At 35.8% G+C, this 17,777-nt stretch overlaps 2 protein-coding genes across 2 annotated transcripts; both read right to left on the bottom strand.

Annotated features, from left to right (window-relative positions):
- Positions 1-4,109: 4,109 nt before the first annotated feature.
- On the bottom strand, positions 4,110-4,937 carry LOC137651515 (golgin subfamily A member 6-like protein 26). The gene has a single exon (XM_068384744.1). It carries the CDS (start codon positions 4,935-4,937, stop codon positions 4,110-4,112), a length of 828 nt encoding a protein of 275 aa, XP_068240845.1.
- A 2,695-nt stretch (positions 4,938-7,632) lies between these two features.
- Positions 7,633-8,214, bottom strand: LOC137651514 (putative golgin subfamily A member 6-like protein 3). The gene has a single exon (XM_068384743.1). The coding sequence runs from the start codon at positions 8,212-8,214 to the stop codon at positions 7,633-7,635; it is 582 nt and encodes a 193-aa protein (XP_068240844.1).
- Positions 8,215-17,777: the final 9,563 nt, after the last annotated feature.

Raw genomic sequence — 17,777 nt, 5'->3', positions numbered from 1 at the left:
GCGAGGAGATTTTTGTTTTAGTCCTTTAGCCAGGATATTTTTGTTTTACCTCCACGTGAGGGAAATTTCATTTTTGTTTAGCCTCTACAGGAGTGCACTTTAACAGATAAGTCGTTGCCTCTTGTGCCTATCTATCTTTTGAATTAGTTCAGTGGTTGCCTCGGTGCACCCGTAATTGTGAAGTCACAACAGTGTCAGCCTCGACCTGTTATTTTAACTTTTAACTAATTTTATGCATTCATAAGCCCATGTGCTTTCTAACATGTTTTAATTTCAAGAAATTTATTTCAGTCATTTATCGCCACATGCATATATAATTCATTTTGGTAAAGTTTTGTCACGTGACCTGGGCATCGTCTGCTTTGTTGGGCCTGGTCACTTTGAATTTTAGAGTAATTTCGCGATCTACATTTGTTTATCCATTTAACCATTTATTAACTCATCATGAGTAATTTTAAACATTGGATTATCACGCTAGTACATTTGTAAAGTTTCATTTCCTCGTTCTTTTGAAAAGACAGATTTTCCCTTTGTTTTGCTTGACCGAATCCGTTCATCAAACGTGGTCAATCCAAGATGGCGGACTTCACTTTCAACGTAAACATCCCTCCACCGCCTAAGGCGGAAACGCTCAGCCTCGTGGAGATTAACGTTAGGCTTAAAGAGCAGGAGTTAACATTCAATTTTACTTGACTAGGCAGCAAGCACTGGATAATTTAATGTAACAATGGGATGGTCGTAATGACATCTCCAAAAATTCTTGTAATCACAAAGTTCATCTCTTACTTTACCAATTTCAGTTTTAAAAGGGACTACGGCTTCAAGACCCATGTTGGGAAAATCCAGTAGAACCTTTTTTAAGTTATCCTTAACTATGAAAAATTCTTATGAAGTTTACGTTGTTCGAACTCGGGTTTCTCAAGTCGCTAGCTCAGTATCATAACTATACTTGACAATGAATTGACAAAAATGAATAAAATCGTATTAATTGAACTTGTATTTCTTGGTAAAAAGGGATAAAAGTGAAATTTTTTTCTGATTTTCGATGTTTGTTCTCTTTAGATTACAATAAATATCTGAAATCAACAAATTATAACCTAAAAAGTTTAGATAATGTCTACTACATAGACATTACAGACAAAACTTTTGAATGGCAATAATTCGTAGGGTAAAGTTCGTCTGCCTAAACTACACAATTGTAAAATTCGCAATGTTTTACACACAATAATTTCTGAGGGAAAAAAGAACTTTGAGCTCTTCTTGGAACTTCTTTTGAGGCTGCTTTACCGCAACATGAGCATCGATCAAGGCTCAGGAGTAGTGAGGCTGAAATTTAAACTGTGAAATCCCCTGCTCAGTTATCACGACCGGGATTCGATCCAGGGTCACAAAATCATGAGTTAGACACTCTCAATTATGTGTCATTATATTATATAAGAGTTTAACAAATGCAATAAATGATTTTCAACAGAGACTCTACTTTTCTTTCACAGCTTATAGGTGCAGTCACAATCCCAAATGAACAATTCTTCCATCGGTTGGTTTTTATTTATAAAAAGAAAATTTCCCCAAAATTTTATTTCTTCAAGTTTGAAGGAATAATGTATCTATCAACCATCATAAATCTATCCCGCTATCTATTCTCCATTGTGAAAGCTGAGGACATTCCAATATACATTTCCTCCTCAATATCACCCAGTTTTCAATAAGTTTTATGCCTTTTTTTTTTCAACCAATTTGGTAAATTATCTTTGTGCTCAGATTCAACTTCAACAAGTCTAACTTCTTACAAATGATCTTTTATTGGAGAAAGTCACAATAAAGTATTGTTACTTTATATTGATATGATGTCTCGAAGGAATAACATTTGAGAATATATTTTTGTGTAATAAAAAGTCTATATAAAAATCAGAGATTTATTTATGCATTGAGTAATACAATATATTAGTAGTAAATCTCTCTCTCTCTCTCTCTCTCTCTCTCTCTCTCTCTCTCTCTCTCTCTCACACACACACAAGATGCTTTTAGTCCAATTTACCTTTAATATTATTTGTTACATTTTGATTCATGATTAACACAGTTCCCCATCAAGTTTATCTTTGAAATACAAAAATATATTATTAAAGTAGGCTAATTAAAATAACGAGAAAGTGATAATTTTAATATTGTACTCTTTAATATACAAAAAATAAATTCTATAAAACATTATTATTCAAAACACATGTTTAACAGCTTTTACAAATTTTACATTCAATGTGGCAACACAAAATGTTACTTAGAAACTATGAAAAAGGTTCAACATCGTTTTCCTTTTCTTTTTATCTTCTAGATTTTCCAGCTTTAAAATTCCTTTTGTCTTTTCCCAATTCCGTTTAATCGTGTTATTTTTTGAAAAATCATGAGTTAGACACTTTAACTACGTGTCATTATATTATAAGAGTTTAACAAATGTAATAAATGTTTTTCAACAGAGACTTCTTTTCTTTCACAGCTTATAGGTGCAGTCACAATACCAAATGAACATTTCTTCTCGTCTCATTAACACTGCTTCCTTCTCCATCAGAAAGGAGTCTTTATTTTGAAGAATGTTTTTCTGAACTTTCAAACGAGAGTTTTCCACCAGTATCTAGTGACTTTTCAATTAGTCTAATTTCTTGTTGATGAAGTCTTTGCTCTTTTCGTTGAAGTTCTCTTTTTGAGGAAGCCATTTCTTGACATCTGCTCTCCACCAAACACAACATCTGAGACATTTTCTGCGTCACAGTTTCGACATAGAATTGCTCTTGATCGTCGACATCCATATCTTGTGGATAAACCTCCTCAGTTTTTATCTCCATTTCAGTAACGGAAGAAAAGCTTTTTATTCTGTCCATGTCCGTAGTACTTAGTATTATGGCTTTCTATTGAAATTTAACCCCTTTATATACTTGACAGATTAATTTTATTTTACTTTTTATGATTTCTTACAATTTATATTTTTCTGGATATAATATTGCTTTTTTTGTAATTTTACCGATAGATTTGTATTTGGACTTGAGAATTTTTACTCTCTACTAATTTTCGATTTTTTTTCTGACTTGAAACCTTTTCCATGTTTCTGTATATTGTATTTTTGTGAACTTAGGAAATTTTTCTGTTGTTGTGAACTTAGGAAATTTTTCTGCTGTTGTGAACTTAGGGAATTTTTCTGCTGTAGTGGACTTAGAAAATTTTTCTGTTGTTGTGAACTTAGGAAATTTTTCTGCAGTTGTGGACTTGGGAATTTTTTCTGCTGTTGTGAACTTAGGAAATTTTTCTGCTGTTGTGGACTTAGGAAATTTTTCTGCTGTTGTGGACTTAGGAAATTTTTCTGCTGTTGTGGACTTAGGAAATTTCATTTGAGATATATCTTTATACTTCAATTCGAATTCACTCACTTAGGAAATTTCGTCAATTTTCACATTTCATCAGGTATTTCTGAACTTTTTTCAATTATCCTGAAATATTAACAGGACTTAGGAAATTTCTCTCTAGTGGGAATTAAGCAGAATCTTTTCAGTTTTATTTTAGCTGTCAACCAATATTTTTTCATTAATTCTTTAATCAGTGACAGATTTAATACAATTTTCAATTTTAAAGTCATGCGTCAACTTTGAAAAATACTTACGAGTTCGAGAGCTTCGAACTCTGGACCTCAGATCCAAAGTCAAGTACTATAACCACCAGACCATCACGATACTACATGCTTGCTCTTACAACTATTAAACATATATTACCTAATCTTGTAGTTTTTTTTCTGTTACCGTGAAATTCAATATTTGATGTTAAACAATAGTATTCAATTTATATTAACCTTCAGCAAACCCGTGTAAATTATCCTCAAATTTGGACGAACAATTCACCATTTATAATTACTATTTGATATACGTAACCTATATTCTATTAAACATTATTTCCAGTTAATTTAAGATTCTAGTTGTTAATATTTACCAAGCAAATCTTAATAAAACTATAATAATAAAATCGTATTTATTTGTGGAATGATCAAAAATTCACACTTTCAACAACTTTTAAAAATTTTTACATTCAATATGGCAACACAAAATGTTATTGAAAACTATGAAAAACGTTTAACATCGTTTTCTTTTTCTTTGTATTTTTCTCAAATTTCTGGTCTTCTGCTGCCGTCGTCCTTTACTCAGAAGAGCATTTTCCCTTGCCCCCAATTCAGCCATCTTTCCATCCCAGTATTTCTTCATTTGGTGCTCCCTAGAAACCAAGTGTCTTTTCTCACTTTCCAGATTCTTCCATTGTTCTTCCAACAAAGCCTCTGTTGCCTGCAGTCTCTGTCTCGCCATAGAAAAATGGTTTTCGAATTCCTTCTCCCTTTCGTAAGAGATATTTTCTCGTTCTTCAGTTAATGACTGCATGTCATTGAACTTGGAAGCAAGTACATCTTTCTTAGCTTTACTTAAGAGCTCCTGTTTTATGGCCAACTCATTTGTTAATTCTAATAAACACTTTTCTGCCTCTTTAAGTATATTACCATTGTCTTGTAATTGACAGCTCATCTGCCTCTCTTTTTCCATCAGAAGCTTTTCATATCCTGATAATTCCTTTTCAAATTCCACTTGTCTTTTACTAATTTCGTTTAATCTTGATATATCTTGTGAAATGTTTTCTTCTTTTCTCATCAACACAGCTTCCTTCTCCATCAGGAAGGCGTCTTTATCTTGAAGAAATTGTTTCTGAACTTCCAAACGACATTTTTCCATCTGTATCCAGTGACTCTTTTCAATTTGTCTAACTTCTTGTTCGTGAAATCTTTGCTCTTTTCGTTGAAGTTCTCTTTCTTTGGAATCCATATCTTGATATCTCCTCTCCACCGAACACAACATCTGAGAAATTTTCTGCCTCAGAGTTTCGACATGAAATTCCTCTTGTTCGTTGACTTCCATATCTTATGGATAAAACTCCTCAGTTGTTATCTCCATTTCAGTAACGGGAGAAGAAGAGCTTTTTATTCCGTCCATGTCCATGGTAGTCAGTATAATGGCTTTCGATTGGAATGCATCCCCTTTATATACTTGACAGATTAATTTTATGTTACTTACTCTGATTACGTACAATTCATATTTTTTCTAGAGATCATATTGCATTTTCGCAGTTTTACCGATAGATTTGCATTTGGAGTTGATTTTTTCTTCTAACTTGAAACCTTTTTCAGGTTTCTGTATATTTTATGAAAGATATTTGTGAAATTGGGAAATCTGTCATTGATGAATGAATAAACAGATAGACAAGAAAAGTAGCGTAATTCAATAACATTTGTCTCAAATCAATAACAAAAGGCAATAAATAATATGCAAATAAATGAAAGACATTTTTTAGGTATTCTTGTAAGTAAAGTTGTTAGCATAATTGCTTAGAGATCTGACAACCTAAGTTTAAACCACATAACAATTTGAAGAAGTTAAAATAGTATAGAGTACCTTAAAAAATATTGTACAAAATTTACGAGAGACTATACTTTCGTAATTAAGATTTATAAAAAGATTCAAAGTTGACTGCAAATTCAAGTGAAAAATATATCTCGATGTTCACGTATTTCGCAAGTACTTGAAAAGATACATCAGTGAAAATGAATGAAATTCAGAAATATCTCAATTATTATTAAAAATTAGGAAATCTTTAAAATGGACAATTCTAATTGAAGTGAGAAAATTCATCTCAAATAAAATTTCCTAAATCCATATACAAGAGAGAGAATTACTATTCGGAGGATGAAGGAAGCAACGCTAGTGAAAAAAGAGCAAAACTTTCATCAAAAGATTGAGATATAGATAAAAATATGGGAAAACATAAAACATGTGTTATTTATCTTAGGCAACGGTTTAATAAATTGGATAATAGAATGATGTTGAAATACGATTTTATTGCGATAATTTTATTACGATTTGCTCAATAAATATTAACAATTTAAATAATAAATTAGCTGGAAATGATGTTTAATAGAATATAAGTTAAGTGTATTAAATAGTAATTATAAATGGAGGATTGGTTGGCTGAATTTGAGGTTAATTTACATTGGTTTGTTGAAGGTTATTTTGAATTGAATATGATTGTTTAACATTGAATATTGAGCTTTGCAGTAACATGGAAAATACAAGATTAGGTCATATATATTTTAGGTTGTACTTTGAGAGACAGTAATGTGATGGCCTGGTTGATATAGTATTGACTACAGATTATGGAACCAGAGTTCAAATCTCTCACACTCACAACTATTTTTCAAAGTTTGGGCATAACTTCACAAATTATAATTGTACTAAATCTGTCACAGAATAAAGAATTAGGGAAAAAATATTGTAAGTTGATGGCTCAAACAGAACTGAAAACATTCTGCTTAATTCGCACTAGAGTGAAATTTCCTAAATCCTATCATTAATTCAGTATAAATAACAGAGTTCAGAAATAGCTAAATTTCCTAAGTCCTGTCAATAATTCAGTAAAAATAACAAAGTTCAGAAATAGCTGAAGAAATGTAATAATTAACAGCAAATCTTAAAAGAGCACAATTCAAATATATATATATATATATATATATATATATATATATATATATATATATATATATATATATATATATATATATATATATATATATATATATATATACTTACTACAAGAATACCTAAAAAATGTCTTTCATTTATTTGCATATTATTTATTGCCTTTTGTTATTGATTTGAGACAAATGTTATTGAATTACGCTATTTTTCTTGTCTTATCTGTTTATTCATTCATCAATGACAAATTTTAGAAAGCCACCATTAGGCGCATTTAACCTTGAGGAAAGTGGATGACATCATAAACATGGCGTCTCTCTTGTTCATACAAGTAACTTGGCTCTGGCTTCTATTTCCATTCATCCACCTCAACATTTCATACACGTATTTCCCACGTAACTTTTTCTCAAACTCTACATCTGGGAATTTTCAAGTTTGGTTGTTGGTAAAGATAGACTGCTATTAATATATTTTATATCATAAAACCTAATAAAGTCAAAAAGCTACCTTCAGGACTATTCCCTAAAAGCAAACAGCTAACGTAAAATATGCAAATCATCACAATAGGTTACCAAGACTGATAAAAAACAATAACTGAAGTTATTTCTAATGACGAAAGCGATAGAAGTCCAACTTTTTCTGTGTAATAAAAAAACCTAAATGAAAATTAGAGATTTATTTATGCATTGATTAATAAAATGTATTATTAGTTAATCTCTCTCTCTCTCTCTCTCTCTCTCTCTCTCTCTCTCTCTCTCTCTCTCTCTCTCTCTCTCTCTAATTATTTATCCCAAGAAACAGAGTCCAATAACTTTTCTAATTTACTCATTAATATTTGTTATTTCATTTCGATTTTATGACTAATACAGTTCTCCGTTAAGTTTATCTCAGGATTACAAAAATACCATTGAAATAGCCTATTTAAAATAATGATAAAATGATAACTTTAATATTATGCTCTGTAATATACAAAATATGAATTCTATAAAACATCATTATTGAAAACATACTTTCAACACCTTTTAAAAAAATTTTTCATTCAATGTGGCAACACAAAATGTTACTTAGAAACTATGAAAAAGGTTTAACATCGTTTACTTTTTCTTTGTATCTTCCTCAGATTTCTGGTCTTCTGCTGTTCTTCTTTGCTGAGAAGAGCAACTTCCCTTGCCCCCAATTCAGCCATCTTTCCATCCCAGTATTCCTTCATTTGGTGCTCCCTAGAAACCAAGTGTCTTTTCTCACTTTCCAGATTCTTCCGTTGTTCTTCCAACAAAGCCTCTGTTACCTGCAGTCTCTGTCTTGCCATAGAAAAGTGGTTTTCGAATTCCTTCTCCCTTTCGTACCAGATATTTTCTTGTTCTTCTGTTATCGACTGCATATTATTGGACTTGGAAGCAAGTACTTCTTGTTCAGCTTTCCCTAAAAGCTCCTCTTTTGTGGCCAACTCATTTGTTAATTCCAAAAAACACTTTTCTGCCTCTTTAAGTATATTATCATTGTGTTGTAATTGACAGATCATCTGCCTTTCTTTTTCCATCAGAAGCTTTTCATATGCTGATAATTCCTTCTCATATTCCACTTGTCTTTTACTAATTTCGTTAAATCTTGATATTTGTCGTAAAACGTTTTGTTCTTTTCCCATTAAAACTGCTTCCTTCTCCATCAGAAAGGCGTCTTTATTTTGAAGGAAGTTTTTCTGAACTTCCAAACGAGATTTTTCCATCTGTATCCAGTGACTCTTTTCAATTGTCTAACTTCTTGTTCGTAAAGTCTCTGCTCTTTTTGTTGAAGTTCTCTTTCTTTGGAAGCCATTTCTTGATATCTCCTCTCCACCGAACACAACATCTGAGACATTTTTTGCCTCAGAGTTTCTACATGAAATTCCTCTTGTTCGTCAATATCCATATATTGTGGATAATATTTCTCAGTTGTTATCTCCATTTCAGTAACGGGAGAAGAAGAGCTTTTTATTCCGTCCATGTCCGTGGTAGTCAGTATTATGGCTTTCTATTGAAATGTATCCCCTTTATATACTTGACTGACTAATTTTATTTTACTTATGATTTATTACAATTCATATTTCTCTAGAGATAATTTTGCTTTTTCGCAGTTTTACCGATAGATTTGCATTTGGAGTTGAGAATTTGTATTCCTAATTTTAACTTTTGTTCTAACCTGAAACCTTTTTCAGGTTTCTGTACATTTTTTATATATATTCTTGTGAACTTCGGAAATTTTACTGCTATTTTGGACTTTGGGAATTTCATTGGAAATACAGATTTCTACTTCAATTTGAACTTCTCACTTGAGAGATTTTGTCAATTTTTACATTTATTTAGCTCTTTCTAAACTTTTGTTATTTTTACTGTAATATCAGTAGGATTTAGGAAATTTCACTGAAGGGATAATTGAGTAGGATCTTTTCAGTTGTTTGAGCCATCAACTTACAATATTTTTTCAGTAATTCTTTATTTTGTGGTGGACTTAGTGCAATTTTAATATGTGAAGTTGTGCCTTAACATTGAAAATACTTACGGATAAGAGGGGTTCGAACTCTGGTTCCCAAAACCGAATACCGACACTATAACCACTGAGCCATCACGTTCCTAAGAAAAAAAGATGCTCTAATTTATGATTATATATATTACCTCTCCTTGTATTTTTTTCTTTTTCAACAAAACTCAATATTCAATGTTAAAAATTCGTATTCAATTCATAATAACCTTCAGCAAACCATTGTGAATTAACCTCAAATTTATACGAACAATCCTTCATTTATAATTACTATTATTAAACATTATTTACAGTTAACTCAAGATTTGATTACCTAATGTTTACCTGTCAAATCGTAAAACAACGATTATAATAAAATTGTATTTCAACATCATTCTGTTATTCAATTTATTAAACCGTTGCCTATGTGAAGAATTATCTCTTCTCTTCTGCTTCCTTTTGTATTTTTGGCTCTATCCTAATAATACTGTAGCTACCCATAAACGTTCTCTCCGATATTAGGTTTTCTTTGTCAAAACATTGGGAGAACTATTCTAAATCAAATAAACTTGATGAAAGTAGCGTACTTCATGCTTGTGACGTCACAGCGTAGATACGCATAACAAAAGCCTTAGCGGGCATAAGGTGGTTCTTTCCTTAAACTTCTTGGGTCGAGATAAATTACTAAACTGATTTGAATATAATTCTCAATACTGCTGAATTGAAAGCAGATTTTATTTTTCAGTGCCGATAATTAAGGTCTTTTAATTTCAAGATGTATGCCCATCGCACCATCCCATAGCAAATTGATCATTAACTAATTAATTTTTAGCAAGCCAGAATAGGTAGGATTGTTGTATATATAAACTCCCTTAGAGCAGCAAGATTTCTCTGAGTATTTTGTACAAAATCTTAGCTCCCATGCACTCCTTGCAACAATATATTGCTCTGCCCTAAAGTCCTGTTATGGCATCTCCATTGGATTACCCTGCGCACCATGACCCTCACCTGTCTTAAAAGGTGGAGCCAGGTAAGCCCTCTAAAACCTAACCAAGCCCCATTCGTCCGGAAGCAGTTGTGGCCATCTGACCTACGTGACCGATTGAACATCCTCTCAGTGGAGCCGTGCTCCTCTGGCTCACACCCCCTCCCCCCTTCCCAAAACTTAACTCACAAAGGAGTCCTGCCGGTTGGAGAGAAGATATTCCAAGGAGCCTGGTAAACCATATTTGCCAAAGTGAAGATTCCTGGTGTGAGCCAGTCAAGAGTGCAAAGTGCAATCAACAGCTATTCGAGGACAAAGACTGTCTTCCAAGGAGTGCAGGTACCAAAAACGTGGGCACTTAGTTTTCCCCCATTTTTTAGTTTAGATTAACTTTTAACTTGATTAGGTTAACTGGCTATTACATATTTCGGGTTGTGTGCGGTGGGATTGTGTGTATATATTTTTTCCATATAATATTTTGCTTTTGAGACTAGCAGTCTCTGGGTCACCTGGGCCACGTGTCCAACCCAACTTTGATTATTAATTATTGCAGAAGACCACGAGTCTAATCAATCACATTTCTTATTTAATTTGCATTTCTCTTGTTACCTTGTGTTTGTTAAGATGTTCGTTCCATTTAATGTGAATTTGTAAGATAAATCAATATTAGAGTAATAAACCTTGTTGTACTTTTACTCCCTCATTTATTTCAATGTGCCTATTATGAATATTTGATCACGGGACAGAATACCCGATGTTTTAAAAAGAGTAAGTATCTTGAAAAAGGGTGTGTTAGCGAGCGACTTATTATTGAATATCTGCTTCGAAGGTAAAGATCCATATCTTTAAACATAACTTTACTTTACATCACTGCTCCCATTCTTGTTATTGTCTCTAATTACACAACGTAAGATTGCTATCCAGTATCTCACTGGGGTGATTGGGATGGAGCCGAAACAGAGCCTAAGAGTGCAGATGACTATCGACCTGACAAAGCTAGAGTAGGCCATTGAATTACTTTTTTGGGCTCAGGCCATGTCGTCCTGATGGAAGGGTTCCTTTAGGTAACCTTCTAAGGTATATTTGCTACAGTGATACTCCCAGGGAAATAAACCGAAGGTCTCCAGGATTCTAACTCCTGGCGCGAGTATCCAATTAAGGATATTGCATAATATTAGGGGACGTACGTTTAGATACGACACATAGCAATCTTCACCTCGAATAGATTTAACTCTTTGAGGTAAGGGGGAAGAGTGGCGAAAGAAGGGGGTGCCGATCTAGGTATCCGGTGGACCTCCTTCCGTATTGCTACGACGACGCCATTTCTTTTCTTGTAGCTCTCTAAGCGAGTTGTGCTCCCATATTATCCCAGTGTTTTGTTACAAGTTATTGGAATATTCATCATGCATTCTCCAGCATTTTCATCCTTTGGAAAGTCTCGGAGGCAGCCTTCTTATGACTGCAGTCGCCCGACATACAACTGAAGATCGACGCAGACATATATAAGGCACTGGAAGGTATGGACATCCACCAAGAAAGGATGTCAGAAGTGTCCACTGACACTGAGAATGACCTACTGCAAGGAGGCCCTGAAGAAGACGTGGAACATCCACAAGAGGAGGAAGAAGGATCCGTTTCAACAGCAACCAAAGATCCTCAGTTCGCCGTGACGGCATACCAACTTATGTTGTCAACTTCTTCAACCCCAACTCCACAACCAGTTGCACATGCCGACAAGAACGAAGCAATCCTCACTTCAACTCAACGGATGATGGAATTGTTCCAATAAGAACAAGAGACGATGAGAGAATCACTCAGGCAGCAGAAGATACTAATGCAGGAGAGGGCGGACCGCCCTGGATCTACCAAGGGCTGCACTAAGAAGCCTCTTATAGGGTTTGATCTCCCTCACTGCTCCGATAGCAACCCCTGGAGGTATGCGGAGCATATGCCCATGGTGAATGGGAAACGATTCGTCTTGGAGAAGTTGGGGACCAAATTGATTAAAGACATTGAGTTCTGGGCTAACTTTTCAACTTACCGAGACTGTTACGTGAGACTGCTGGATGAACATGCAGCCCGTGAGGAATCGGTACCCAAAAGAGGTCATTGTCTTCGTGCATGACAAGGCGCAAGCCACCCTCCTGAAAACCTTGAAAGAAGCCGGGTACACCAATTCCAAAGTCTCAGCACTGAGCAAGAGACATCCCACCTTTCTTTTCGGAGAAAGCACTAGACTTTGCCGTCAAGGCAGTCGCCGGGGGCAAACCCTGCCCAACCCTAGAGGAATGCAAACCATTTTCTCTCACACTGCTTACCTGCGAGGAGAAGTGGAAGGATGTCCACCTAACCTTCTCCATCTCTAAGTTGGATCCAGAGATAGCAGTCAAGCAGTTCAATGAGAACCTTCCGAAGTTGCCAGAACATCTTCTGAGGAAGGAACAGGAGACGAAGGAGAGACTTGCGGCCTACCTTTCTCATCACAACTGCCTGGAAATGAGTGTAGGTCTACAAAAGGCCCAAGAAATGTTCATTTACCTGGCTGAGTCCCATATGGGTACCCTTGTGAAAGACTTATATGCTTTCCTCAGAGCGAGGAGAGCCTGCAGAGAGTTCGTTTTGGCCTCAGCGACCATAAGACACAAACCAAGGAAGCTGATTACCTCAAGCATCTGGGGTAAAGACCTTTTCCCATAGGAACTGATCCAAGAGATCATAGCCAGAACAGCCACAGAGAACAGGAACCTTCTCCAAAAGTTGGGCATGAGCTCAAAGAGGAAATCTTCCTCGGACGGAGGTCCCCAGCCCAAGAATAAAGAGGCAAGAAGACCACGCAGACCTGCACAACTACTATGACCACGATGCTTCAGACCATTTTCCAGATGGTCCCTCAACACTGGTAGCCCAATCGCCAATATTAAGCCCTAACTTTGAGAGGCAGTCAACTTCCTTTCGCCCTAGTCAGAAAGGAAAAGGCCCTAAGAGAAGTTCTCCCGGAGGTAACTCCTCTTGGAGCCGAGGAAGACGTAGTCATGGAAACAAATCCGCAGGACCCCCCATGCAAAGAAGGGCTCCAGGTAGGAGGCAGACTGTATCACTTTCGGGATCGCTGCACCTTCGATCCCCGGGCCCACAGCCTAATAACGAATGGACTCGGGTGGAAATGGAGCAGAAATCCACCCCGTTTTCCAGAATTCTACCTACACTCCACCCCCTCAGAAGAATATAGCCTACCTCAGAACTCTTAAACAAGAAGGTGATAAGGAAAGTGAAGTCCATCAAATTCCAGGGAAGGAATATACCCACTGTAGGTAGATACCTCTCTGTGCCCAGTAGAGTGTCTTAAGGTGTATCTTAGAAGAACTTCAGAATTCAAGGGAGGACAGCTCTTCAGAGGCAAAACCTCAGGATCAAAACTATCCCTAAGACAACTGAGAGCAAAGCTCACCTACTTTATTCGAAGAGCGGATCCTGACAGTACACCCGCAGGTCACCATCCGAGGAAAGTTGCTTCTTCGTTGAACTTCTTTCAACATATGGTCTTTGAAATACTCCGCTCATAAACTGGGTGGAGATCATCCAGGGTCTTCTACAAACACTATGCGAAGCAAGTACATGAAATAAAACATTTTGTGGTGGCAGCGGGTAGTGTTATTAAACCCGTCATCTAGTGCTGCGATGAACAGTGAACTGTTTTGGGACTTTACAGTGCATTGGGTGTATGGGTACACTTACCTTTTAGTGCAAATCACAACGATGATTAACACACTGTTCCATATAGGTGCATATCTGACCAATAACACCAGTGCCGAGTGTACGTTTGCGTCACAGTGTTTATGCATTCCCAAAAAACTGTACAAGTCAGACAGATTTGGTTTCACATCTCCATTGAGTGGCATTATTCCCATAATGAAATTACATATTTTTTTCAGAAGAGAAAATATGGACCCTGATGTGTTTTAATGCTGGATCAGATTCATACTCTATTGTAACTTCATTTGATAATATAGTTGCAAAATAAAAATACTAAACGTATTTGCGTCTTATTGCTGCAATCTCAGTTACAGAAAAATAAAACATGGTAAAGTTTTAATTAAGGCCTAGAAGGGCCCAGAACTTGAAATCAGGATACAGATCTCCACTCAACAAGTCCCGGATGCTTGTTGCAACACATAAGGACCCTTCTACAAAAGGGCCGTACACAGTCTCAATAGACCTAGCAGATGCTTGCTGGCATCTTCCAATGAGTCGCTCTTTCTTCTCCTACCTAGGATTCAAGCTACAGAAGAAGTTTGTCTTCAGAGCAATGCCCTTCGGACTGAACACAGCCCCAAGGATATTCACGAAGCCAGCAGACACAATCGTCCAGCAGGTACACTCTGAAGGTAGCATCTTTAGACGTTTGGCTGGTATGGGCAGCATCCAAGACTACTTGTCTACAGGCAGCCAACAAGGTAATCCAGTTCCTGGAACACATGGGCTTCTAGATCAATCGCAGGAAGTCTTGCCTTCCTCCAGATCAGAAGTTCCAATGGCTAGGAATCCAATGGGACTTAAAGTCACACCACCTCTCCATTCCATCCAAGAAGAGAGAGATAGCGGGATCTGTCAAGAGACTAATCCGTCACAAGAGAATTTCAAGACACCAACAGGAAAGAGTATTGGGCTCTCTCCAGTTCGCAGCAGTGACAGAACCGGTGCTAAAAGCACGTCTAAAAGATGCGCCAGGATTCTGAAGAAAATACGCATCAAATGCTCGAAGAAATCAACTAAGGTTGACCAGCACGGAAAATACCCCTACAACCACCACAACCATCAGTGGTGATACACACGGACGCCTCCTCGGAAGGATGGAGAGGACATTCTCATGAGAGAAAAGTGCGAGGGAATTGGTCACATCAGCTCAAAACCTTTCATAGCAATGTTTTGGAAGCTCTGGCAGTTTTTCTGACGTTGAAGAAACTATCCCCTCGCAGAGCAATCCACATCAGATTGGTCCTGGACAATGAAGTGATAGTAAAATGCCTAAATTGACAAGGCTCGAGATTGCCTCACATCAACAATGTGATATTAGTCACCTTCTACCTGGCAAGGCAGAAGGGATGCCCCCTATCAGAAGTTCACCTAAAAGGGTTCCTCAACGTGACGGCGGATGCTCTATCCAGGCAAAAGCCCATAGAAACAGAATGGTCCCTAGACGCAGACTCATTCTCATTTACCTCAGAAAAAGTCCCGGAACTGCAGACCGACCTCTTCGCAACGAGCGACAACAAGAAACTACCTCGTTACGTAGCCCCTTATATAGACCCTCAAGCAGAGGCGATGGACATCATGTCCCTTGACTGGAACAGGTTGGTATGGCATTTAGCTGTTTCCACCAACCAATCTCCTGCTAAGAGTCCTCGACAAGCTAAGATCCTTCAGAGGGATAGCAGCAGTAGTGTCCCCCAAGTGGCCCAAAAGCAATTGGTTCCCTATAGTTCTAGAGTTGAAACTGAAGCTGTTTCCTCTGCCGGATCCAGTATTATCTCAACTGGTTCAGAAGTCGACTGTGTACGCTTCATCCTCGAAAACCAACAACCTACATCTCATGATTTTCTCACCCTAGCGGCGAACAAAAATTTGGAATCTCGAAGGATAAAGTTGACTTCATCGAAGAGTATAAGTCAAGTTCGACTAGGAGACAATATAAATCATCATAGAAGAAATGGGTTTTCTTTTGTGAAAACAAGGAAACTGACAGAAATATCAATAGATTTCTGTCTTGCATTTTTCATATTCCTACACGAACAAGGCCTGGCTTATACTACGATTACCTCTTGTAAGTCGGCCCTGGCTAGAACACTTCTGTACGCCTTCGGAGTGGACCTCTCTAGTGAAATCTTAAATAAGATCCCAAAAGCATGCGCTAGACTCAAGCCAGCAACCCCACCAAAGCCCATCACGTGGTCCTTGGACAAAGTCTTGCACTATGCTTAAAACCTAAACAATTTTGATTCATGATTAACACAGGTCCTCATCAAGTTTATCTTTAAAATACAAAAATATAATTGAAGTAGGCTAATTAAAATAACGAGATCGTGACAACTTTAATATTATACTCTTTAATATACAAAATATAAATTTTATAAAACATTATTATTCAAAACACATTTAACAACTTTTATAAATTTTACATTCAATGTGGCAACACAAAATGTTATTTAGAAACTATGAAATCGTATTTATTTGTGATATGATCTCCATAATCAAGTAGTTGAATCAGAGAAACTTCAAAAGTTCAAACTTCCAGCAAATATCTTTATGTTGAACAGACTGACATAACTCTCTCTTCATAGTTTATATATGAAATATCTATTTTAATGTTGTTACTGTTCTTGAAATATTTGATTTTAATCCTTATTTCTATTTTTATAGTTTGTTTATTTCCTTATTTCCCCTCCTCACGGAGCTATTTTCCCTTTTCTTATAGCATCCTGCTTTTCCAACTAGGATTGTAGTTTAGCTACCTTAAGTAGTAAGTTGGCCAGGGCACCAGCCACCCTTTTAGATACTACCACTAGAGAGTTATGGCGTCTTTTGACTGGCCAGACAGTACTACATTATATCTGGTTACGGTTCATTTTCCTTTAGCATACAGACACACACTGAGTATTCTGGCCTATTCTTTACATATTCTCCTCTGTCCTTATACACCTGACAAAACTGAGATTACCAAACAATTTGTCTTCACAGAAGGGGTTACTGCTATGTAATTGTTCACTAGCCACTTTCTTCTTCCCAAGGGTAGAAGAGACTCTCTAGCTATGGGAAGCAGCTCTTCTAGGAGAAGGACACTCCAAAATTAAACCATTGCTCTCCAGTCTAGGGTTGTGCCATAGCTTCTGTACCATGGTCTTCCACTGTCTTTGGTTAGAGTTCTCCTGCTTGAGGGTACACTTGGGCACACTATTATATTTTATTTATCTTCCTCTTGTTTTGTTGAATTTTATAGTGTTTAAATAGGAAATATTTATTTTAATGTTACTTTTCTTAAAATATTTTATTTTTCCTTGTTTCCTTTCCTCACTGGGCTATTTTCCCTGTTGGGGCCCCTGGGCTTGTAGCATCCTGCTTTTCCAACTTGGTTGTAGCTGAGCATGTAATAATAATAATAATAATAATAATAATAATAATAATAATAATAATAATGAAAATTACTTATATTCTCCATTTCAGTAGCATAAGAAGAAGATCTTTTTCTTTCCATCTCTTGAGTGTTATGGCTGTAGAATCGAAAGTATCCTCTTAAAATATTGACAGATTTCTCTAATTTTATCTTTTATAATTTATTATTGTTTTTATTTCAGTGGCTCTATTTATCATCTTACCAACAGATTTTCTCGTGAAAATATGAATTTTTAGTTACTTTAATTCTAATTGCTTTCCTCACTTGAATTTTTTATTTTCTTATTTTAGATATCTTTTTATTTACTGATACATTTCCTTGTAGATTTGCGTATTTCATAAATTCAAATTGAACAGTCTATTTTGAAGACTTCTTATTTCTATCTTTCTTGAAATTTTTTTTGAAATTTAATTTATCACTGTACTGTATATATATACCTAAAGGACTTGTGGATTATATATATATATATATATATATATATATATATATATATATATATATATATATATATATACACGCACATATATATATATATATATATATATATATATACACACATATATATATATATATATATATA

This window comes from Palaemon carinicauda, chromosome 13 (genome assembly GCF_036898095.1).
Source record: "Palaemon carinicauda isolate YSFRI2023 chromosome 13, ASM3689809v2, whole genome shotgun sequence".
Lineage (NCBI taxonomy): Eukaryota > Metazoa > Arthropoda > Malacostraca > Decapoda > Palaemonidae > Palaemon > Palaemon carinicauda.
The sequence above is the reverse complement of the archived record's forward strand: the minus strand, read 5'-3'. Positions and strand labels throughout refer to the sequence as shown.

Excerpts from the sequence above, each read along its gene's own strand:
- LOC137651514 (XM_068384743.1), bottom strand. The coding sequence starts at position 8,214 with ATGGAGAAGGAAGCAGTTTTAATGGGAAAAGAACAAAACGTTTTACGA.
- LOC137651515 (XM_068384744.1), bottom strand. The coding sequence starts at position 4,937 with ATGGAAGTCAACGAACAAGAGGAATTTCATGTCGAAACTCTGAGGCAG.